General features: G+C 42.7%; 1 protein-coding gene across 1 annotated transcript in view; it reads left to right on the forward strand.

Moving 5' to 3' along the window:
• Positions 1-22,786, forward strand: part of DOCK8 (dedicator of cytokinesis 8) — a 132,302-nt gene that overhangs the window by 52,474 nt on the left and 57,042 nt on the right. Inside the window, exons 15-16 of the mRNA XM_073345216.1 lie at positions 21,539-21,656; positions 22,541-22,611. Coding sequence (XP_073201317.1) covers positions 21,539-21,656; positions 22,541-22,611 — 189 coding nt within the window. The remainder of the gene's footprint in view (positions 1-21,538; positions 21,657-22,540; positions 22,612-22,786) is intronic.

The raw sequence follows: 22,786 nt of genomic DNA on the forward strand, positions 1-22,786 counted from the left end.
TGAAATTTGATGAAAGGAAGAGAGAATGTATTGCAGATTTTTTTTAAAAAATCAACAGCAGAGCATACTGTACGGGACTGGGACTTGGACAGCAGGGCCAGTTTGATTAGCAGGGGAGATGTGACTATCACAAATGAGTCAGGGAGTGTGATGCTTCCTGGGGGTACCCAGGTATCACAAGGTGCATCTTCACTCCAGCCTTCTTGCCCCACAGATTGTGCCCAGAATCTACTAATTGTGCAGTCATAGCATCATTTATTTTTGAGTGCTCTCCACCAGTACAGTCCCCGTGCACCAGTCTGTTTGAAATATCTTTCGCGCTTTTGGCCCTCTCCTCAGGACCTGAGGGGAACAGAGGTCTCCCTTCCCTGAGGTCTCTGGGCTCAGCTAGCCCTGTTCCCCACTCTCACTCCCCTCTGCATTTCCTTCCTGTGCCTCTTTATCAGACTGGGGCTGATGGGCTAATTGGCTCTGTATCTCACCCAGCCCACCAGCCTGCTTCTCTAATTACCTCAGTCAGCTGTCTCTGGGGAACTAGTTGGCCTCTAAGTGATCCGAGTGCAGGTTCACCTTTCCATTGCCTGCACTCTGTCACACCAGGGTTGTGAGACACCTCACTACCACCTCTCCTTAGCATGAGGAAGCCTTGTCTCTGCCTGCTGTGGGTCAGCTCTCTGACTCCATTGGTCACAGGCAACACAAGCCCTTCCTTCCAAGCTTCCACAGGCCCCACACTCTATCTACAGGTTAGCTATAGGCACACTCCAACCCCCAGCATCTCCTTGGCGTGCCCAGCCCCTGTTCTTCTATATTCCCAGATGAGCTGTTCCCAAAGTACCAATGCACCCTGGCTTACCAGTTGCAGCTCTGATCACTGCTCCGCTTAACACACAGAACTTAAATAAGAGTATAGTGAAAACAATTAGCAGTTTATTTAACAAAGTACAGGGATTCGAGTAAGAGCAAGTAGAAGTACTGAAAACAAAGGATTACATGTAAAATAAAAAGCTTACATGCATTCTAGAGCCTAGACTTAATTAAGTAGGTATTTCTCTGTTTTATAGAGCAATGCTCACCCAAAGTCCTCCCAGCATCTTGCAGCCAGACTTAGCTGTGATCACCCTTTCATGTGGCAAGTTCCACTGTCCGCTTGCCTCCTCGGTGAAAGATGCAGGGTGTTTCTTGGTACCCTTGGTACTAACAGGACAGTCCTTTGTTCTTTTTTATAACCAGGACACCCTCTGCTGATTGGTTTTTTTTTTTCTCCTCAGGCCTCCCTCTCTTGTTCACTTTACAATCTTTTAATCAGCATCTGGTTCTGTATGCAACTAAGCTTCCATTGTGAGACAGATGGGGAGAGAAGCATTTGCTATCTCATGCTCAAAAGGAACCTGTTGCCTCTGGATAACTACCTTAACTCCAGGGTTTTGAGAACATAATTTCCAGTATAGATGCTTAACTCCTGCAATACTATCTGTATGTACATTTCAGAATGGTTATGACAACCAGTGGGCTACTGGCTCTTGATAAAGACCTTAGATGACATCCTCTGGTGAACTTAATATGCATATATCTGACCCAGGGAATCCCTGCAAAGACCTATGCATCCCCTCTGGCCTCTGCCAGTTGGCAACCGGCGGTTCCTGAGTCACAGGGAGAAAAGAAGCTGAATAAAGAAATAGGAAGTTTAATAACTTTTCGAAGGAGAGTGGCAGAGGCCCATGTTCTCTGAAGGCGGGAGAGGGTGAACAAAGGCCAGGTAGAACTTAACCCTAAGAAATCTATGTAGACAAGGTCACAGTCTGAGATTGGCGTTTGTCTCTTGCCAAAGTACGTTAAGTAACCTAGTTAATTAACTGATATTTAATATCTACATTTGTACTGATCCTTGTCTTTAGCTGAATTGAATCGTATGAGAGAGGGGATGGCTGAAAACATAAGAGTAATAGTTCATTGTTATTTAGTATTGTTGTTTTGTTTATTTGTATTACAGTAGCACCCAGAGGCCCTCGCTCAGGTTGGGGTGAGCATCATTGTACTGGGCATTGTTCTTACACATAGTGAGAGACAATCCCTGCCACAAAGACATTGCAATCTACATAGTGAAGACAGACAAAGGATAGAAGAGATTTCCATCATTTTATAGATGGAAAACTGAGGACTTGTCTACACTTGCAATGCTGCAGTGATACTACTAGGGGTTCTCCCATCGGGGTAGTTAATCCACTTCCCTGAAAGGCGGTAGCTAGGTTGACGGAAGAATTCTTCCATCTACCTAGTGCTATCTTTGCTGGGGATTAGGTCAGTTTAACTAAATCACTCAGGGTTTGTGTATTTTTCACACCCCTGAACAATGTAGCTATGCCAGTGCAGGTTCCCAGTGTCGATGAGCCATAAATCACAGGGAGATTAAGTGATTTACCCAGAGTCATACAGGAAGTCTGCATCAGAGTCAGAAACTGAGCCAGATCTCATGAATCCAGTCCAATGTCTTAACTAGAAGACTACCTGTCACGGTTCCTCCCCCACTCTGAACTCTAGGGTACAGATGTGGGGACCTGCATGAAAAACCTCCTAAGCTTATCTTTACCAGCTTAGGTCAAAACTTCCCCAAGGTACAAAATATTACCCCCGTTATCCTTGGACTGGCCGCTACCACCACCAAACTAATACTGGTTACTGGGGAAGAGCTGTTTGGACGCGTCCTTCCCCCCAAAATACTTCCCAAAACCTTGCACCCCACTTCCTGGACAAGGTTTGGTAAAAAGCCTCACCAATTTGCCTAGGTGACTACAGACCCAGACCCTTGGATCTTAAGAACAATGAACAATCCTCCCAACACTTGCACCCCCCCCCCCCTTTCCTGGGAAATGTTGGATAAAAAGCCTCACCAATTTGCATAGGTGACCACAGACCCAAACCCTTGGATCTGAGAACAATGAAAAAGCATTCAGTGTTTTACAAGAAGACTTTTAATAAAAAATAGAAGTAAATAGAAATAAAGAAATCCCCCCTGTAAAATCAGGATGGTAGATATCTTACAGGGTAATTAGATTCAAAAACATAGAGAACCCCTCTAGGCAAAACCTTAAGTTACAAAAAAGATACACAGACAGAAATAGTTATTCTATTCAGCACAATTCTTTTCTCAGCCATTTAAAGAAATCATAATCTAACACATACCTAGCTAGATTACTTACTAAAAGTTCTAAGACTCCATTCCTGTTCTGTCCCTGGCCAAGACGACTACAGACAGACACAGACCCTTTGTTTCTCTCCCTCCTCCCAGCTTTTGAAAGTATCTTGTCTCCTCATTGGTCATTTTGGTCAGGTGCCAGCGAGGTTACCTTTAGCTTCTTAACCCTTTACAGGTGAGAGGAGCTTTCCCCTGGCCAGGAGGGATTTCAAAGGGGTTTACCCTTCCCTTTATATTTATGACACTACCCTTCTTATTGTTACCCTATAATTAGGGCCCTACCAAATTCAGAGTCTGTTTTGGTCAATTTCATAGTCATAGGGTTTAAAAATAATAAATGTCATGATGTCATATATTTCAATCTGTTGTTACTTTAGGTGGCCTGACCCAAAAGGGAGTTTTGAGGGGGTGGGTCACAAGGTTATTGTAGGGGGGTCTCGGTATTACCACCCTTACTTCTGTGTCACTCTTGCTGGCGGCGGCGCTGCCTTCAGAGCTGGGTGGCTGGAGAGCGGCGGCTGCTGGCCGGGAGCCTGGCTCTGAACACCGCCACCAATAGCAGCACAGAAGTGAGGATGGCATGGTAAGGTATTGCCAGCCTTACTGCTGCACTGCTTCCTTCGGAGCTGGGCCCTTGGCTCTGAAGGCAGCAGCGCAGAAGTAAGGGTGGCATGGTATGGTATCGCCACCCTTACTTCTGCGGTGCTGTTGGCTGGGTGCTGCCTTCAGAGCTGGCCACCTGGCCAACAGCCGCTGCTCTCCAGCTGGCCAGCTCTGAAGGCAGCGCAGAAGTAAAGGTGGCAATACCATGACCCCCCAACACACAATAACCTTGCAATCCCCCCGCAATTTCCTTTTGGGTCACGACCCCCTGTCTGAGAAATGCTGGTCTGTATAGGCTAGGGTAAAAGTGCACAAAAGACCAGATTTCATGGGGGGAGACCAGATTTCACAGTTGGTGATGCATTTTTCATGGCAGTGAATTTGGTAGGGCCCTGACTCAAATTGTTGAGGACCCATTCCACACATACTTGTGCTCAAAGACAGATGAATAAGAGAGAACTCAAGCTTGGAAATCTGCAATGTAAGAAACTCATTCACACAAAATGACCCTTTTTGAAACCCATGTCAGTTTATATGGCCTTGGCATAGATTTCTTAGGGTTACTTCTGCAAGTACTGAGTACTCTCAACTCCAGTGGGAAGTGAGGGCACTCAGCACTCCCCAGGATCAGGCTGCATGATTGCAGATTAATTACATGGGGGAAAAGCCTCCTCTCATTGGTCCAAGAACAACCCCAAGGACTTCAGTGGGGCTGCACTGGTATAACCGAGAGGAGAATTTTGGCCCTTAATTTGTAAGGAATGCTGAAGGATGAAGAGACGTGTGACTGATCTCATTGTAAAGATTTAAAATTTCACGGGAGTAGGAAAATTAACCCTCAGTAAGTGGTTTTGGTGGAGCTATTTTAGCAGTAAAAATGCTTTAGGAGTGTCGTTATTCCAGTATAATTACTGTGTATCTGTGCTGTTCAGCCACTTGAGGGTGCAGTTTCTTCACTGTAGACCCAGAAGCATTTTAATGAGGAAAGTTGCAGTGTCTTAAGCATGAGTGAAAGAGGATGGAAATGAATTTCTTTTTTTCAATTTGCAGCATTTCATTCAAATATTTCTATAACTCAAGTGGTTATACAATTAGAAGGGCAAATACAAATTAGCACGAGTAACATCAAATCTTTAAACTCACAGATACTAGCCAACAAAACCAACCAACCAAAAAACACGATGCCAGCTTTATACCCTAGTGCTATGGACTTATAACAGAATATAATTTTAGGGGATAATTATTTGTATCCTTTATTAGCACGTTACCCTGGACAGAGGTGGAAATAGTGATACAAAGAGAATATTTATTTGGATAAAGTACACAAGCGAATGGAAGTTTTTTACAGTGATAAGCTGGTAAATTTGAAGTCTGCCTGTATGTGTGCAGGATGGAACCATCAATGAAATACCCTGTCTCTGATGGGTCAATGGACTTTTTGCAAAGTTCTAGGTCAAGTAGTAGATTCCCAAATTTAGGTTTATTTTTATGACATACTTGTAAAAGAGTCCCCCGTAGCTTTTTCTCCAAAATGGAGGAAGCCTGGCCATGCCCAGTCAGTGACACTAGGTGCCTCCTGCACAGGCCTCAAGTGGGCCTGCCCTTTGTGGGCCTTCTTAAAGCCCTTCTGATGGGGGATCTAAAGGAAAGTTAAATGCCCCCGTGCACCTGAGAATAACTTCTTCCCAGAGCCCCTCAAAGGGGAAAAGGGCCAACATTAGTGCTAACAGTACAGCATCTGTGTAGTGGTTTTCAAGGAATCCCTCTGGCTGGGCTGCTGAATCGGGCTCACTCTGTCAGGCTTTCCCTGGGAGTTCACCACACTTCCCGTAGGGTCGGGGTGGAGATTTCCTCCTTGATGAGAGTTCCCCCATGGCTCCAGGAGTTGCTCCTGAACTCTCCAGTTTGCAGATGACACTAAACTGGGAGGAGTGGTAGATACACTGGAGGGTAGGGATAGGATACAGAGGGACCTAGACAAATTAGAGGATTGGGCCAAAAGAAATCTGATGAGGCTCAACAAGGACAAGTGCAGAGTCCTGCACTTAGGATGGAAGAATCTCCTGCACTGCTACAGACTAGGGACCGAATGGCTAGGCAGCAGTTCTGCGGAAAAGGACCTAGGGGTGACGGTGGACGAGAAGCTGGATATGAGTCAACAGTGTGCCCTTGTTGCCAAGGCCAATGGCATTTTGGGTTGTATAAGTAGGGGCATTGCCAGCAGATCAAGGGACGTGATCGTTCCCCTCTATTCGACACTGGTGAGGCCTCATCTGGAGTACTGTGTCCAGTTTTGGGCCCCACATTACAAGAAAGATGTGGAAAAACTAGAAAGCGTCCAGCGGAGGGCAACAAAAATGACTAGGGGACTGGAACACATGACTTATGAAGAGAGGCTGAGGGAACTGGGATTGTTTAGTCTGCAGAAGAGAAGAATGAGGGGGGATTTGATAGCTGCTTTCAACTACCTGAAAGGGGGTTTCAAAGGGGATGGATCAAGACTGTTCTCAGTGGTAGCAGATGACAGTACAAAGCGTAATAGTCTCAAGTTGCAGTGGGAGGTTTAGGTTGGATATTAGGAAAAACTTTTTCACTAGGAGGGTGGTGAAGCACTGAAATGTGTTTCCTAGGGAGGTGGTGGAATATCCTTCCTTATAGGTTTTTAAGGTCAGGCTTGACAAAGGCCTGGCTGGGATGAATTAGTTGGGGATTGGTCCTGCTTTGAGCAGGGGGTTGGACTAGATGACTTCCTGAGGTCCCTTCCAACCCTGATATTCTATGATTCTATGATTCTCCTGCTCAAGATGACCTCTTTCCCCAGGTGACTGCAGTTTCCTCCTTTTTAAAGGCCTCCTCCCTACCATAGGTGATTGACAAGGCCAGAGGGGCAGGGCTAGCCCTGCACACAGGATCCTTCCAGTGCCTTCCTCATCTAGTGTGGGCTCTATAAATCCAAATCCCATCACACATGCTGAAGGTCCTTTTCTACCAGCACAAAAGCTTTCATAGATGACAAGAAATATTTTGCTTTTCTGAAAAGTGGATTTTTCTTGTTTAACAGCAGAGGCAGAATCTTTGTTATAGACTCTGGACCTGACTTTGATTTTGCTTATGCTAGTTTTTATACTGGCGGAATGCCATTCCTTTATTATTCCCGGTTTACACTAGTGAGATCACAGCACTGTGAAACAGAGCACTCCCTTTCGTTGTATACCTGTGTTTCCTTAATAAATGTAGTTTCACACTGAATGACAAAACAACTGAAGATTTATTTATTTCAGTAACTTTTTTCTGTTCTAAACAGCAAAAAAAAAAAAAAAAAAAGCCTAAATCATGTTGTTTAAATGTATAAATTTTTCACTCCATGAAATGTAAATGAAAGTGATCCTGCACCCTTCCAGGGTAAAATTTTGGATCTAGAGCGTAGTGATTTGCTTCAACAGTCACTAAGCTAAAACAGACACAGTCCTGCTTTTGATACAGGAAGTGTTAGGCTTTTGTTTTTAAGGGTTTTGAAAGAAACTCTCGGTTTTGGTATTTTTATTGAAGCTGCTAATTAGTGTTCTCGGGTGTTCTGTGATCCCCTGTACTTGGGAGAGAGTTTCTAGACCCAGCCTCTGCTTGGCTTCTGCTTTTAGGAGTAATGGTTCTGTCTAGTCTGGAAGAAAAGGTAATTCATTCATAATGGTCCGCATTGCTCTCATGTTTTGCTCACATGCTAACCACTTATTTATTTTAACTGTGGAGAGGTAAGATTTTTCACTACTCCCTTGTGCTCATGCTACACTTGAGATCTAAGGGGAGGAGCAGGGAGTGTTGTACCTTCACAGCTTCCATTGCTTTGCTCACATTTTAGGTTGGTGATGCAATCGCTTTTGCTGATACTTGGCTCTGGGTGAACTTTTCTGTACTCTGGCCCACACTCCAAGTTCCTGTATTAGAGGGATTTCTCTCAGACACTACATGCAGTGTTAGCATACTTGGGGTGGTGGGGGGCCTTATGAGCACAGCTGCCCTACTTGTGTCATACTTCTGGGGCAGGGCATCTCACCATGCTAACAGTTTCACAGTTGCTCTCTGGGGTAGAGATTGCCCCCTCCCCGTTCCTTTATTTGTGCACCAGTTCTGTGGATTCTAGCACTACATTGGTTTGTTTTTCTTTCCAAGGGGTTTAAATTGCCCAACTTCATTTCTCTTTGTTTAAGAATGTGGTCCCTGCTGATGTATTGCACTCAGAGATCCTGCCATCAGAGGCCCCATTTATGTTTGTCTGTCTTACTACCTCTCTGCTTCTTTATAGATCTCAGGAAAGAACAGTGCTTAAGCCACTGCTATTGGCAGAGGGGATATGACACAATATCCCACTTCTTGTTTTTACTATCCAGGAGTAGGTCCAGCCAGTCCCCACTTGTGTTCAGTGGGGGTGTGACTATGTGTGCGTGCGCACACACAGGCCTGCTTGTAAGGTTTCCGGAAGTTGCTGTGCATTTTTTTTTTTTTTGGGTGTTAAAATAAAAAAATAATGAATTCTATTATATGTTACTTAACATAACACAAACCATGAAAAAATGAAAGTCTAGCAATCAGCAATCTAGTGGCACAAGCATCCCGCCTGCATATAGCTTGTGTATCACAGTGCTTTCAACTGATGCATTACACCCGAGATGCCAGAACAAATTGCATTAGTTATGTAATATACAACTGGTGAACTATATACCATATGGCATGACGATCCCTGTGCAGTTCAATCAGTCAGCTGAGAAACTGAATAAAACATGGATTTCCATAAACTTCATGATAAAGTATAGTTCTAAGAAATGTCTAAAAACACTTTTTTTAAACTCAGATGCACTGCTCTAAAAATGTTTTCGCTCATTCTTTTTAATATTAAAATATTAATTAAATATTTTATCTTAAAATATTTGCTTTGTAACTAGTGTTTACGGGTCTACAAAATTTCTGTTAGGAGCAAGCTAGTTGGTAGCTGTCATATTCACGCTACAATAACAATATTTTTGAAAAATTTTTCAGCACCTTGGCCATACAGTTTGTTAAAAGATAAAAACTATTGACCAAGACAGCCTCTAGCTTTCGTGCATGTTAGCCATCTAATCAAGATAGAAATCCTAGTAGCATATCTGCACTTACATTGCATAGATCACTGGTAAAATATTTTAATCCTGTGATTGTCTTTCATATACTCTCATGTGCTGATAATGTTGTGTTCTGCCTCTCAGAAGAATCTGCTATTTTCTTCCTCATTCCATTGGTCTTCGGCTGTCTGGCTAGTTTAATTTTTGGCCTAACCTGTGTAGCAAAAAGTAACAACAGTACAATGTGGTTAAAAATGAAAGAGAGAATTACAGAAACTTAATGCAAGTCATTTATAAAGTATACAGGGAAATCACAAGTTTTTCTTTCTATAGGAACTAAAGTGAGCATCAGTCTTCCAGAGATGCATAGGAATCAAATGATTCCATTAATCAACAAGTACGCATCTCCATTCTTTGGGCAGGTGGAATGTTGAGACATTAGACTGCAGCCCTTTACCCTTGAATTCTAAAACCAGCTTTGCTACTGACTCCCTGCATAGCTGTGGGTGAGTGGCTGTATCTCATTGGTAAAATTCCTACCATGCAGGAATGTGACACAGGTTGATGATATTTATACAGTACTTAGAAGATTAGTGCCAGGTATTAGTACTGTCATTGTTTGAATTTCCAACTCCTGGTGCCAAGAATTTTGGCGGATCTCTGGTCTTTCATCTACCTTTTAGGAAAAAACATATCCCCACTGTTTCCCCCTGTAACAGGAAAAGCCCTTGAGGCCGGGACCCTCTTTTTATAGTGTTTGTACAGCACCTAGTATGATCGCTTCCTAGGTGCTACCACAATACAAATAAATAATAATAATGTTACCAGTTCAGTGGATCACTGTAGTCTTCCAAACTCAAAACACAGGCCCGCAGTGAAAAGGCGAATGGGGAAAAAACGATATGAAAAGCCTACCTTTTTCAGCAACTTTTGAATGAGTGCATCTTGTACACTAATTCGGTCTTGCTGCAGCTCCACTTCGGTAAGCAACTCATCAATTCTTACGCTTTGAGTGTGCACAAAAGACTAGGAAGAAGGGGGAGGAGGGGAGAAAAGAAAAGATGACTTTGAAGCTGCAAAAATCTTTGAATGTGTTCCAAGGTTTGGTTGCAAAATACTGGGGCATCTTTTTTTTAGCTGGAGGAATGATCAGAACTAGAGTAGAACATTATTTTTAGAGGCAAATCTTGTAGTCCCCATACAGGTAAAATTCTCAATTAAACCAATAAGAGTTTTGCCTGAATAAGGACTGCAGGTTTTGTCCCACTTTTAATTGTATGTGGTAAATGAATTCACCACTACAGTTTTTGAATAATAATTAGTAATTATCAAGCTATACAGTGAACAAAAATAAAGACAGCTCAGACCCGGAAGAGCTTACATGTAACCACATAAGTCTTAAATAAAGAAAAAAATGCAGAGCAAAACAGACAAGCCTGTTTTCAGCTCATATGGTAATAGATTTATGGATTAAAAAAAAAGTCCTATGTCTAGTGTCCACTTTTACTGAGAATCACTATAAGTGAATAAATAATCATGCTAAAAGATAGATTAAGAAGATCAGGTGTTAAAAACTCCGGTACTTACCATAATGTCAGTCATACTCACTGAAGTACTGGTGTTAGTCTTGTAATTTAGGGCATTCTCTATCTTCTCCTCTAAAAATTCCAGCCTGGTGTTGAAAGTCATTCTGTAATGCATCACTTCAGCAAGTTGGTTCTGGAGCTCTGCAGAGAGCCTGCTCAGAACTTGGTTCCTAGTTTCAAGTTGCTGAGTTTTCTCCATAAGACCATTTCTCAGCCTCTTATTTAGGCTGACCTGCTCTAGTAATTCTATCAAGGAGTTGTTAAAAATGTTGAGCTGTTGAAAGATGTAGGTAATTTTCTCTTTAGTATGGTCAACCTGCTCCTTTAACCCAGCTCCAAGCTTCAGGACACCTTGAGAGAGCACATGGATTTCCTCGCTGGAATAATGAAAGTGGGCACCTTGCATTTCTTTCTTGCTTGATGCATAGTTGCCTTTGGTTACAGTGTTTAGAGAATGTGCAATACTCAGGAGGACCAAAACAGATATTTTGTGCATTGCAATTTGTAAAGATTTTTAGCCTCCTACAGATCTGCCAGCCTGGTCTAAGAAAAGTTTCCAAATGGACCACTTTGAAGGTCCCAGCACAGTGGGAGAAAATGTGAATGCGATCAACAATTAGAGCAAAGTATTTTCAAATTCCACAGGTTAACCCCTAACTTCCTATTGCAGTAGAAGTGCAGCTGTTTAAATACTGGGAGCTGGAGGTTTAGTGATGAGTCTATGCTTTAAATTCCAAAATATTTTGCATTGAAATTATATCAATCAAAAACATCCTGGGAAAAAGAAGATATTGAAGCACGTGAGATGATGATTCATATCACGTAATACATATGACTACACAGGAACATGTTATCAGTATTTTGGGAAGTATTAGATTACATTAAATGTCATGTACCTACAAGGATAGTGCTATTTATTAAATTTACGAGGACAAAATAATCTCCTCATAATTATCAACAGTATCAGAAATGAGGGCTATTTAAGGAACATTTTCAAGAAACTTCTTTTGTTATCTTTCAAGCATATTGTCTGCTGTATGTTAAAGCCTAGAGTTAATGATCATCAGAAATTTAACCCTTTAGTTCATTAATAAAGATTTAATACGTTTAGATTTGGAAGTAGATCAACCCTTCTGCTAGTGCAGTTGGAGAGAACCTAGATCCTAGGATCACGGAATGAACAGGAAAGTTGTGGTTCCACAAACATTGTCCCTGTACAAGTCCATGAAATTCCCCATTCCCTTTTTTTCTAATACTCACAGAAGGCCCTTGGGTCAATGTACTTTGGGGTCGAGTTAGAGAGCAGGCCTTACTCCTGGCTTATCCTGTGGATATCAGGTTTTAATGGTACTTGAAACATTAGCATCTCCCATTGGGTCCCTTGCACAAGTGTGAATGAGCCTTCCTTCTGGATCTGCAGGATTCATGGGGGCTGGGAGGTCACAACCAATTGCCTCTTGTGCATCCCACAAAACACCCACTTGAGTGGATGGTTACTTGGAAACTCCATGAGATGGACCTCACAGAGTTATACCCAAGCCCCAGCGTAAACCTAATCTGGATCTGAACACTTACTCCGGAACTGATCTCTAATTTTAAGTATAAGAAAATATTATCCAGGCTATTATCCATATTAAAAGTGAAATCATATTTTAAAAACCTAAAGAACTATGGCCATCTTGAGAATTTATGCATGTACTTCCTTTTAAAATAATGTAGCATATTGAAATTCTGCAGATGCACCATTTCTTCTGTGTTTTCTAAGTTATTGAAAATGAGCTTATATAGTCAGTAAAATAACTGCAATTTGGGATAAAGTTTACAGCCATTTTACTGAAGACCTAATAATGAGTGAAAACAATAGAACCAATAGAGACTATGTTGACATATACTAAATAACTGCATTATTTGTATTTATTACCATCAGCAGCAAGTGACAAGGTTAATTTAGTGATCACAGTACATCTGCATATCAGTCCGTGTTCTGTATTAATAGTGTCTACCTAGAGGTATATTGAATTTTATTATGTGTGGTATTCGTGTCCTAGTCATCCACAGACATATCTATTGTTGATTAAAATTTGAAACCCAGTCACACTGGGATGTAACTCACAAGTAGTTGTGTAACTTAGTGTGAAGAACTACCAACCAACACAACCAATAATTATGAGTAATGTCATTTAAGCACAAGAGGGTCAAAGTCTTAAAGCCTCTGTGTATATTTTATTTCGGTGGAGGATAGATCTGCTGTGCCCTGACCATGAACTTGGCCACGGTCAAGTCAGTGCAGTCAAATTGCATGGAGATGTAGGACAGGACAGCGAGTTCAGACCACAGTGGAGTTGTACAGTGTGCAAGTCAGGGCAGGGTTTGACCCCATTGTGTTTAGACAGAGCAGCACAGTTGATCTCTCTTCAGAGGGTTCTCCAACCCAAGTCAGTGTTATGTGCACGGTAAGGATTGTTTCTGTGAATTGGTGATTTTACTGAGAGACTCTAATTAAATTAGATTTGCATTAATTTTATGTTGTCATCTTTATTTTATTAATTATTGTCTTGTGGACTTGCATTAACATTGTTTTGTTATTATCTTGGCCAGTGTTTTGTCTTCATTTGACATCAAAACATCTTCTCCACAGCTGAGCATTTATATTGCTTTGACACTGACTTGCACAAAAATTTTTCTACCATAATTTTTGACCTTGTAACATGGTGTCCAAACACTAGCACTAAAGGAACTCAACTTAAAAATCAGACTTCTATCTGAAAATGCTGTACCTGCTATAGCTACAAATCACAACTAAAATGACTAAAACTGAAAGACATTATGTTCTTCTGTTTTAACAGTATGTTTACCTTTTTCATAGTCAGGCTTCACGGTTCCCCTGGATAGTCAGTTGATTTTCCCAGGCTTTTGTGTTTGTTTTTTGTGTGTGTTGAGGTTTTTGATGGAGCAACGGAGGAGAGAAAAGCATTTACAAAAACAGAAAAATGCAGTTGAAAGTCAGAAAACCTGGCAGAGAGACTTAGGAGCAGAAGTAGTACCTGAAACTACTTACATCTTTAAAAAAAGTTTTAGATCTCCAGATGCTGGTGTTCATTTAACACTATCTTGAGAACAGTAATTGCATCATGCTATACCCCATTTATTTACATGTGAAACTAGCATAATTGAAAAATACTTGAGAGTACCCATAAAGGATTTTTAAAGAACATCAAATAGGCCTATACTGGTGAAATCTGGAGTGGCAGGCGGTTGTTTTTAATTAAACTACATTGTACCTCAAGTTTGATGTTCGAAATCTGATGCAAGTCATCTTCAAATTATGTTGGTCTGTGTTCAAAAAAACAGTTTTACCTTTCAAAAAAAATTCTGGGAAGAAAGTTTGCAGTTGGGCTGACATCATTTATGCTAAAGTTCACCCCAGCATGATTTTGAAATGCTGAGATTGTTATTAATTGGTGTATGCAATCAGCCAAGCCACAGCGTTCTTATCAACCGTGTTCCAGGACGCTGAGTCATTTTGCAGTCCTCAGCAATGTGTGTCATAGTTTGTGGCTGCCCACACTGACATAGTGGACGTTGCTGAGATAATAAACCCAAATGGAGATGTTTATAGTGGCGAAGCTAACTCAGTCTTTAGCTGCGGTGATGCTTGTATAATGCTGGCTAAGTAAAGAGACAGTTTACAGTACAGCAGTTTGAAGATGACATCCCATAACTAGAAACAACTGCAGCTGAGTAAATCCCAGAGTGTTTTGCCCAGCATAAGTGCTCCATCCTAGAGGTCATAGGGTAAGGTTTCCCTTACGAAAATTAATCTCCAAAAAAAGCACTCAAAAAATAAAAAGAGAGAGAGAAAAAGTTGCTTATTTTTAAACAGAATGGGTCAAATCCTGAGCCCTGGTGTGGCCCCTTTGCATCGTCACTTTACATCACCCACAGCTGTCGTGAGGCGAGGACTCACCGGTGCGGCACCTCCTGCTGGTCATCTCAGGAATTCGCTCTTTCCAGCCTTCGGAGCGCCCTCTGCAAGCCGGTGTCTCGCCTGCCACTGGCCCCGTGTCCCTCCTGGTTCTGTCCCAGCAGTATCCCCTTGCTCTGGGTCTCCCCTCCCAGGGGAACCCCCAACCCTCTAAATCCACCTTGCCTCAGTGGCTACTGCCAGTCATTATCTAGCCCCCGCTCACTGGGGCAGACTGCAGTGTAATGGCCACTCATCACTGGCAAGGGGGTAAGACCTGCTGCTTTTGCCTATCCTCAGGCTGCGCCTCTGCAGTCCCAGAACCTTTCTGGGCCTTTACCAAGGCCTGCAGCCTGGGGGGTTTACCAGGCTGGAGCTCCCCAGCTCCCTTTGCCCTTCCCCAGCACTGCTCCGACTCAGGTACCTTGCTCCCAGGCAGCCAGTCCTTCCCACTCCAGGACTAGAGGAGACTCCTTTGCTTCTGGCCCCCAGCCCACAACTGGGCCCTGATTGAGCTAGCCACAGCTTCCCCCAGCTGTTCTCACTCCCCTTATTTCCAGCCACAGCCCTTTCCAGGGCTGCTTTTACTATTGGCTCCCCCAGGGAAGCCGTCTCCCAGGGCTGTTTTAACCCCTTCAGGGCAGGAGCGGGTGACCACCCCGCTACAATCACCCTTACCTGTCTAGTCTTACTTGCTGTTACAAGGAAGTGTAAATGAGAGCACTGAGGTTGCACAAGGAGTCAAGTTGCCCCCTGACTGTTCTGAAAATTGGGGGAGCCAAAGATGATATACGAGCCACATTTACCCAGGCACCGACTTTACAATGTACCGGGGGAGTTTGTGTGTGCACTCAACTTCCAGCTCTACTCCAGGCCTTGACCCCACTCTACCCCTTCCCCCAAGGCCCCACCTCCACCTCACCTCTTCCTGCATTTGCATTAGAAGAGCTAGATACAGCCTTTAATGGAAAGATTAACCATACTGGGATACCTTTGCTTTTCTCATGACCCTTTCCACCAGATACAAATGTCTAATGGCTCTGTGCATTGATCTCCCTGAAAGAGGATGTTTCAACCTTGTGTATCAGTTACTTTTCTACTTTTATCTAAACCAAGAGTAGCTGTGACACATAGGCCAGAATGTGTCCATTAGGCACAGCTTCACTGCCCCACTGGCATTACCTGGAGAAACTGATCCCCGGGGAGACACAGTGCCTCCTGGAGTTCCCCAGCCCTACAGGAGCATGCTGCTGTGCCACAATTTAGGAGAATGTGCTCCCTCCCATGCATGGCCTGCTCGCTGCTGGTTGTTGCGGTAGGGAGGGTGTTCTGAGTATTGAGCAGGCAATCCAGACGAGTGAGAGTTAGTGTCACAACTTACCCTGCAACTCTGGGTGCCTTACAGTGCTTTGCTGCTGGAGTTCCTAGCCTGGAATGCTCACAACCAGTTTACAAGCATGTAGGTCCCACACTGACGTGTCTGTGCTAGACAGCCCTGGTTCAGCAGCTCCCACCCCAACGGCCTGCCTACAGCCCCACTTTGGCTTCCACCAGCTTTGGTTACTAGTTGCAGGGTGAGCCCAACACACTCCCAGTCCCAAATTTTCCCCAAACCGTATACTCTCTAATGTCCTGCCCCCTCCTGGGCAGTTTGGAGAAATAATAAAGTCCATTTGTTCCTCTAAAGACACAAAAGCTACCACCTTGCCACATTCACTGGAGTTAACATTCACTTTAATTCAAACACAGGACTAGAGATTTAGATTAATAATAAAACAAATGTATTAACAAAAGAAAATAGGATTTTAAGTGAGTTAAAGTATAAAAGATAACGTTAGAAAGGGATACAAGCAAATAAAAGTGAAAACATGCCTCTGAAAGTCTAAAACTTAATCTAGCAAGGTACAGATTTTGTTCAAAATGCTTTTTCTCACCTATATTCAGTTTCCAGAGAGTTCAACCCCTCATTGGCGGAAGGATCCATCTTTCTCAGCATGCAAGAGCTCTGTTCCTTTTTGTGTGTCTAGTGATGGATGCAAAGATGGCTTCTGTCTTTGCTTGTATCTTCCAAAGTTCAATGGCTTTGTTTCAAGAGGCAGGATGATGTCATGCTGTTCTTCCCTTCCTGTCTGTAAATGGGGCTTCCATTGTTTTGATTCCACCATGCTTAATTCTTAGAGTAGACAGGTAAATAGCTACTTTTCTCCTGTCTGGGAGGGAACCTGTTTCTCCCTGTTTGGCCACAGACTTTAAAACACAATATCATTTAGTATCCATAGTTCCTCATAGGGTGTCAATACATACATTTCACAGTTGTATTAATCACCAGTATGTCATTAGCTTTCAGAAAAGACCTCACTCTATACACTTCTATAATACAGCAATATTGTATTCAATCAGTTGATTCAATTGCTTATCACCTGAGGTTCACCCCCACCCCTGTAATTATATACCAGTAAACCTTTGCACTGTAGTCTTCTGAAAAGTAAAACCCAGACCCAGCTTCTCTCTCCTGCTGGGGCATAGACACTATGCTGGCTTCTCCGTGACTTGTTAGTGTGAGGTTTGCCTACACCCCTTGTTAGCTTGAGAGGTCCGTTTACACAATATGTAAATACATTCTCATTGTCATTCCGAGTACTTTGGAAGTGACTCGCAGGAGGGGAAAACACATTCCTTTGTCTGGGGCAGACTTGTTTACCATCTCCCTCTGATATGCCTGATTTAAACACACTTGAGTCATAAATCTAGCATATATCTGTAACATTTCATACCCATTGCACAGATACCTCACAGAAGAATATAAAATAAATGATCAATGAGTTGTTAGTTTTCCAGTGATACCTCATGAGGCATATTTTGTACAAAGATTAGTACAGTAGTATGTAGGATGTGAATACAGGAGTGCTTAATGTCCAAGAGAGCCATGTCCGACTCCCTGTTTTCTCTCCCTCTGTTGGGGTGGCTTGTAGTCTGTGTGAAGCACTTGTGACCAGGAGGGCTGCTAGTTGTATCTGGTTGATGCATAGTGGGAGTAAGCTCCATTTACCTTTATCTTCCTGACCTTACACAGACCAACCAGGACTTGCCACACTGGCCCTTTACAAATGCAAGATATTTAGTGCCAAATGCTGCCCTTTACCGTCCCTAGTGGTGGTGGGGTTTGCAAATGTGAGACCAGTGGAGATACATGAGCATAAAAGGGGTCAGAATTTGGCCCTTATCTATGTACTTGCTGGATTAATTAATACATTGGCGCCTCCTCATATGTATAGTCAGCAGAGAGCTCTCTGTTTACACGTGATTTTACACATCTTTCATCTTAAGTCACATCTAAATGTAAAATCCAGCACTCAGGGTCATTATGTGGATTTGTGACACCCTCTATAGAGCTGCAGATCCATAAACCAATGAACAGATTATACAATCTCTCCTATATGTGTTGTTCACCTCTGACAGGTGTAATATTGATAATATCCTTTGTTTAATAAGTCATTCAGCCGAGCATAATTCAGTAGAAGTTACCAATATATTTTGCACTTTCCTTAGCTTTTCATAACATCATGGTGAGAGAACCTAGCTGAGTGGAAATTGCATATAAAAATGTAAGTGGTAGATTGCATTACTCTGCGAGACTTGGCACACAGCAAAATGAAAGGCAAGTCATGCACTTGTTTGTCCGCTAAGACATGCTGCAGTCCGTCTAGCATTCCCTAGCTGATAAACCAACCTGGGATATGTTTTTAATTTCACTGTGAAGCCTGCTACATCTCACAAAGTACTGCAACCCTAAACATTGCAGTACACGGTGATAAACAGACCTGCGTTTTCTACATCTCAGTTTGTTTGTACCAAAAGAATAATAATAATTAATAATAATAATAATACTTATCTCTTAGATATAGCGCTTTTCATCAATTGATCTCAAACTGCTTCACAGTCTATAATATATTTATCCTCACAAAAACCTCTGTGATGTAGGAAAGCACCATCATCCCCATTATAGAGATGAGGAACTGAGGCACAAAGAGGCTAAAGAGATGTCGAGACTGCATGCTCTTTACAGCAGCATGTAGAGTACATACATGACACCGCTCACCCCAGCACATGTATAAATATTTATTGTAAATGGTGAGACACTGCTTAGGCGAGTAGAGTAAGGACACACCTGATCCCTGTGTGATGAACCCAGATACATAGCCTACTTGGCTCTCTACAGCCCAAGCAGTGCCTTCCCTATTTACACTGCTGTTTTGAGTGGTGCAATGGAAGAGGAAGGAATGCAGAGGAGGTCTCCAGCAGTGAGAAAAGTCTCGAGGCAGCAGACAAAGGCTCTGGCAGCTTCCTTCTGCTGTAGCCTTTCCCCACCACAGTGAAAGACTGGCAGAGGGGAAAGGCTTTGGCAACTCTCTGCTGTTGGAACCTTTCCCCACTGCTTCCCCCTGGCCAGATAGTCATTAGTCTACTTTAAACACTGACAACATGTGGCAGAATCCTAGCTAAGAAAGGCCCCCCACAGCTGTCAGGCCATTATAAAAACAACTTTCATAACAAACAGCCGTGTTTTTCTCCGTTGGGGCTTTCCTCAGAACGGGATTGCACCCAGATAACTGAATGGCAAATCTGGCCCAATGAGTGGTATGAAGTGACTAGTGTGCTGCTGTTATAGCATGCACAAATGCAGCTTCTTGTTTGTAATTAACTCAGTATTGTGCCAGCCCCACAGAAGTCAACTGTAGTTTTGCCATTGACTTCACTGGGGTCAGGGTTTTAGCCTTGGATTTTGAAGCACTGGAACCGACTTTCCAAAGTGCTGGGGGGTGTTTGACCCTGGCTCTGCCTCAGGCCCCTCCACCCCTCCCCCCTTCCCCCAAGGTCCCATCCCCACCCCGCCTCTTCCCACCCCTGCTCAAACCCGCCCTGCCTTTTCCCACCCCCACTTCACCCCCAGCCCGCCTCTTCCCACCCAGTTCCATCCCCTCCCCAGCACACTGCATCATCACTCCACCCCCTCCCCACCAGAGCCTCCTGCACACTGCGAAACAGCTGATTGCGGCGGGCAGGAGATGCTGGGGTAGGGAGAGGTGCTGATCCGTGGGGCCCATTGGCGGGCGGGAGGCACTGAGGGGATGGAGGGAGCTGATAGGGGGGCTACTGGTGGGTGCTCAGCACCCACTATTTTTTCCCCATGGGTGCTCCAGCCCCATAGCACCCACAGAGTCGGCACCTATGTGAAGTACCCTTATGTATCCTTGGGCTTTGATCCTGCAGACTCTTCCACTCTGATAGCCTCCCCTCCACTCCCCAAAGTCAATGGGTCTTTGTGCAGGTGCAGTGATCTGCCTATGTGGAGAAGCTTGCAAGATCTGGAGCTTAGTTAATTGTAAAGGTATACTACATTTCCAGGAGCAAGCTGCATTTTTTTTTTAAATATGTGTATAAACATTAGTAAAAATAAATCCCCGAAACCAGACACCAAGAACTACAGGCTGAAAATCTATTTAAGTGCCATGGTTAATCTGCTATCGCTATTGAGTTGTTATAACCTTGGCAAATGTGAAACAGAATTGTTGAGTTTACTCGGTGAATTCTCTTTTTTTTGCATCTCTGAGCATATCCTTCATTCAGAGCCAATTTCTCTGTAGGAGAGAAGCAGCAGCCCTATCCAGCAATGCTCTATATTTGTCTTGTGTTATTAAGAAGTTCTTATAAGCTTTGTTTTTGCTCTTTAACATTTGCAGACAATGTAGGCTCACTTTCCTGAATAGAGATTTTTGCGTTTCACTGCAGAAAGCAGGAATGTTCATTTATTACGGAATCAGCACATTTTATTACATGAAAATGGTCTTCTTTTGTTTCCATATCAAATTGCCTCATAATAAGCTATATCACTAGGTTCTGGAATGCTAGGGGAATGAAGGATTAGCTGAGACTCAGTGTACCTTGAACTTTCCCTTCCTTGGCAAGGAAAGCTTTAAATGCTAGGTCTGAGTGTTACGAGATTTTTTAAAAATTTTTTTATTTGCCAGCAACTATAAAAGCAGACAGCTGCTGTCTAATGAAAGAATAAACTAAAACAAAATAAAAAGTCAGTGAAATACATCATTGCAGCTCGGGCATCCAGGCGGCTTTGTATTGAACTAAACAGAACATTAGGCGGACCCGGATCAAAAAGTGTATGTGTGTGTATTGTTTGTTGGTTTGAACCAAATACCTAGTGAAAGTCAAAGCCAAGTGAGTTTTTGTTTGTTTGTTTGTTTGTTTTTGTTTAGTAGAAATCAATGAAACTCCTCTAAATCTCTCCTATTCACAGCTTCCTTCCCCATAGAAGGTACAGGCTCCTATGCTCCCCTGTTGGTCATGTAGTCTCCTATCATCTTCTACCATCTCCAGTGAGCATCTGAGTGGCCCTTGCTCCTCCTAGATCTTGGAGGACCATCAGAAGGCGTATTGCTGTCCTATATGGATAGATAATTATAAAAATTATATATATACAGAGAGAGAGAGAGAGATTTGTTTTAATTGTGGGCTAGTTGCTGGCTTGATTTCCCCCATCCCTCCATCATACATACCAGTTAAGGGTCTCCTGAGAAGAGTGATGGGAACAAGGAGCTTCATTGGCCCCTATTCTCCAGCAGCGGGACTGGTAACAGTTGTTCTCTCTGTCTGTCTAGCAAGCCAACTAATGTAGGTATATCTTTGCCATGGTATTTGAGTGGGACTTGTATTTGTTCTCACACGAGAATGGAGATTTCCTTAGGCCCAAACATGCTAGCTTGTCTCTCAGCCCTAGAATAAAAGGGCTGGGCGACAGGGTTCTTTGGAAGAATGGGGGAATGCCAGGTTGCCCTCTCAAAGGCATAATTTATCTTTAGGAATACCCCAAAACATACGCTCTTTATTGTGCAGCACCAAAATCTTACCCTTTTCCAACAATCTCTGTAGATAGAAAGAGATCTTTCAAAGCCTTCAGTCTGTAGGTGGAATTACAGCATTGGAAGAAGAAGAACCGAGTCGATGCGATGCCAAGGACTTTGTTCTTCAAAAGCAAAAAATTGTTCCTTACTCATTTACTTTTCCTTTCTTTTGCTTCCAGAAATCTCCTTTATGTTTACCCACAGAGGTTGAATTTTGCTAATCGACTGGCCTCTGGAAGGAACATTACCATTAAGATTCAGTTTATGTGTGGAGAAGATGGTACCTGTGCAATGCCGGTAATATAGACTAAATAACAGGTTCAGACATCTGTGGAGCATACTCAGCTAGCTGCAGTACTGACAAAGCATGTGAAGGGTTGACTTGTGGCCTGATGCTTCACACACAGCTATGATTTTTTGTGGGCCTTGCACTGAAACCAGAATGGTTTCGATCACAGTGCTCATGAAGCATGCAGCAGTTCGCATCAGGAAGCGGAGCTAAAGGACTGAGGAACAGCAGAAGAGACTTGTAATTAGAATGGAACAGGGACATATCCTCCTGTATTCTCTAATGCTTCATGTATTACATGAAAGAGTAAACACTCTGTAGCTTCTATTTAAAAAAGAATAACATTGCCTTCTATGTAAGTGCCATGTTGGGAACTCTACCAGTAAATCCACAGAGGTTCAGAAACCTGTTAAGAATGTTATATTCTGTGTCCCACTGAACTAATCCTGTGCACTATGAATACACAAATATCAGGTCCATCCAAGCACTGAGGATAGAACCTGTGACCTTGACACTGGAACAGTAAACAGATCCACAGTGAGACAGAACTGGTAAACATCTTTGTATGCAGATGACTATTCCATTCAGCAGCCCAAGATATCTAGATATCTTTGTGTGGGAGAAACTGTGCAACCTTGACGTTCTTTTAACAAAGTTTTCTTTTAGATGTTTAAACATACAGTATTGAAAAAAGTATTTAAATCTGAGTGTTCTATTTTCTGTCAGCATGTTGTCATGAATGGGGTGTGTAATATATGTACGTCCCATTCATGACAACCTGCTGATAGAAAATAAAATACTGTCATTTTTCAACATTTAAATCTTTCTTAAAGGTGATATAAAATCTGATAGCTATATGCCTGATCACCATTACTTTTATTTTTGAACACAGATCATTTTTGGAAAATCTTCAGGTCCAGAATTTTTGCAAGAGATGTACACAGCTATCACATATCATAACAAGTATGTGTACTATTATTAATATTTTTATTATATATTAAATACCAGTCATTTGCTCAGGGATGCTTTTAACTGTACATAGCTTTTAAAAACCCACACGATTAGTGAAATTCCATATTTTTCTGATTCCAAATATTGCTTTGAAGATTTGTCCCATTCAGAATTGAAATAATCCCAT

The sequence above is a fragment of the Lepidochelys kempii genome, chromosome 5, assembly GCF_965140265.1.
Source record: "Lepidochelys kempii isolate rLepKem1 chromosome 5, rLepKem1.hap2, whole genome shotgun sequence".
Taxonomy (NCBI): Eukaryota; Metazoa; Chordata; order Testudines; family Cheloniidae; genus Lepidochelys; species Lepidochelys kempii.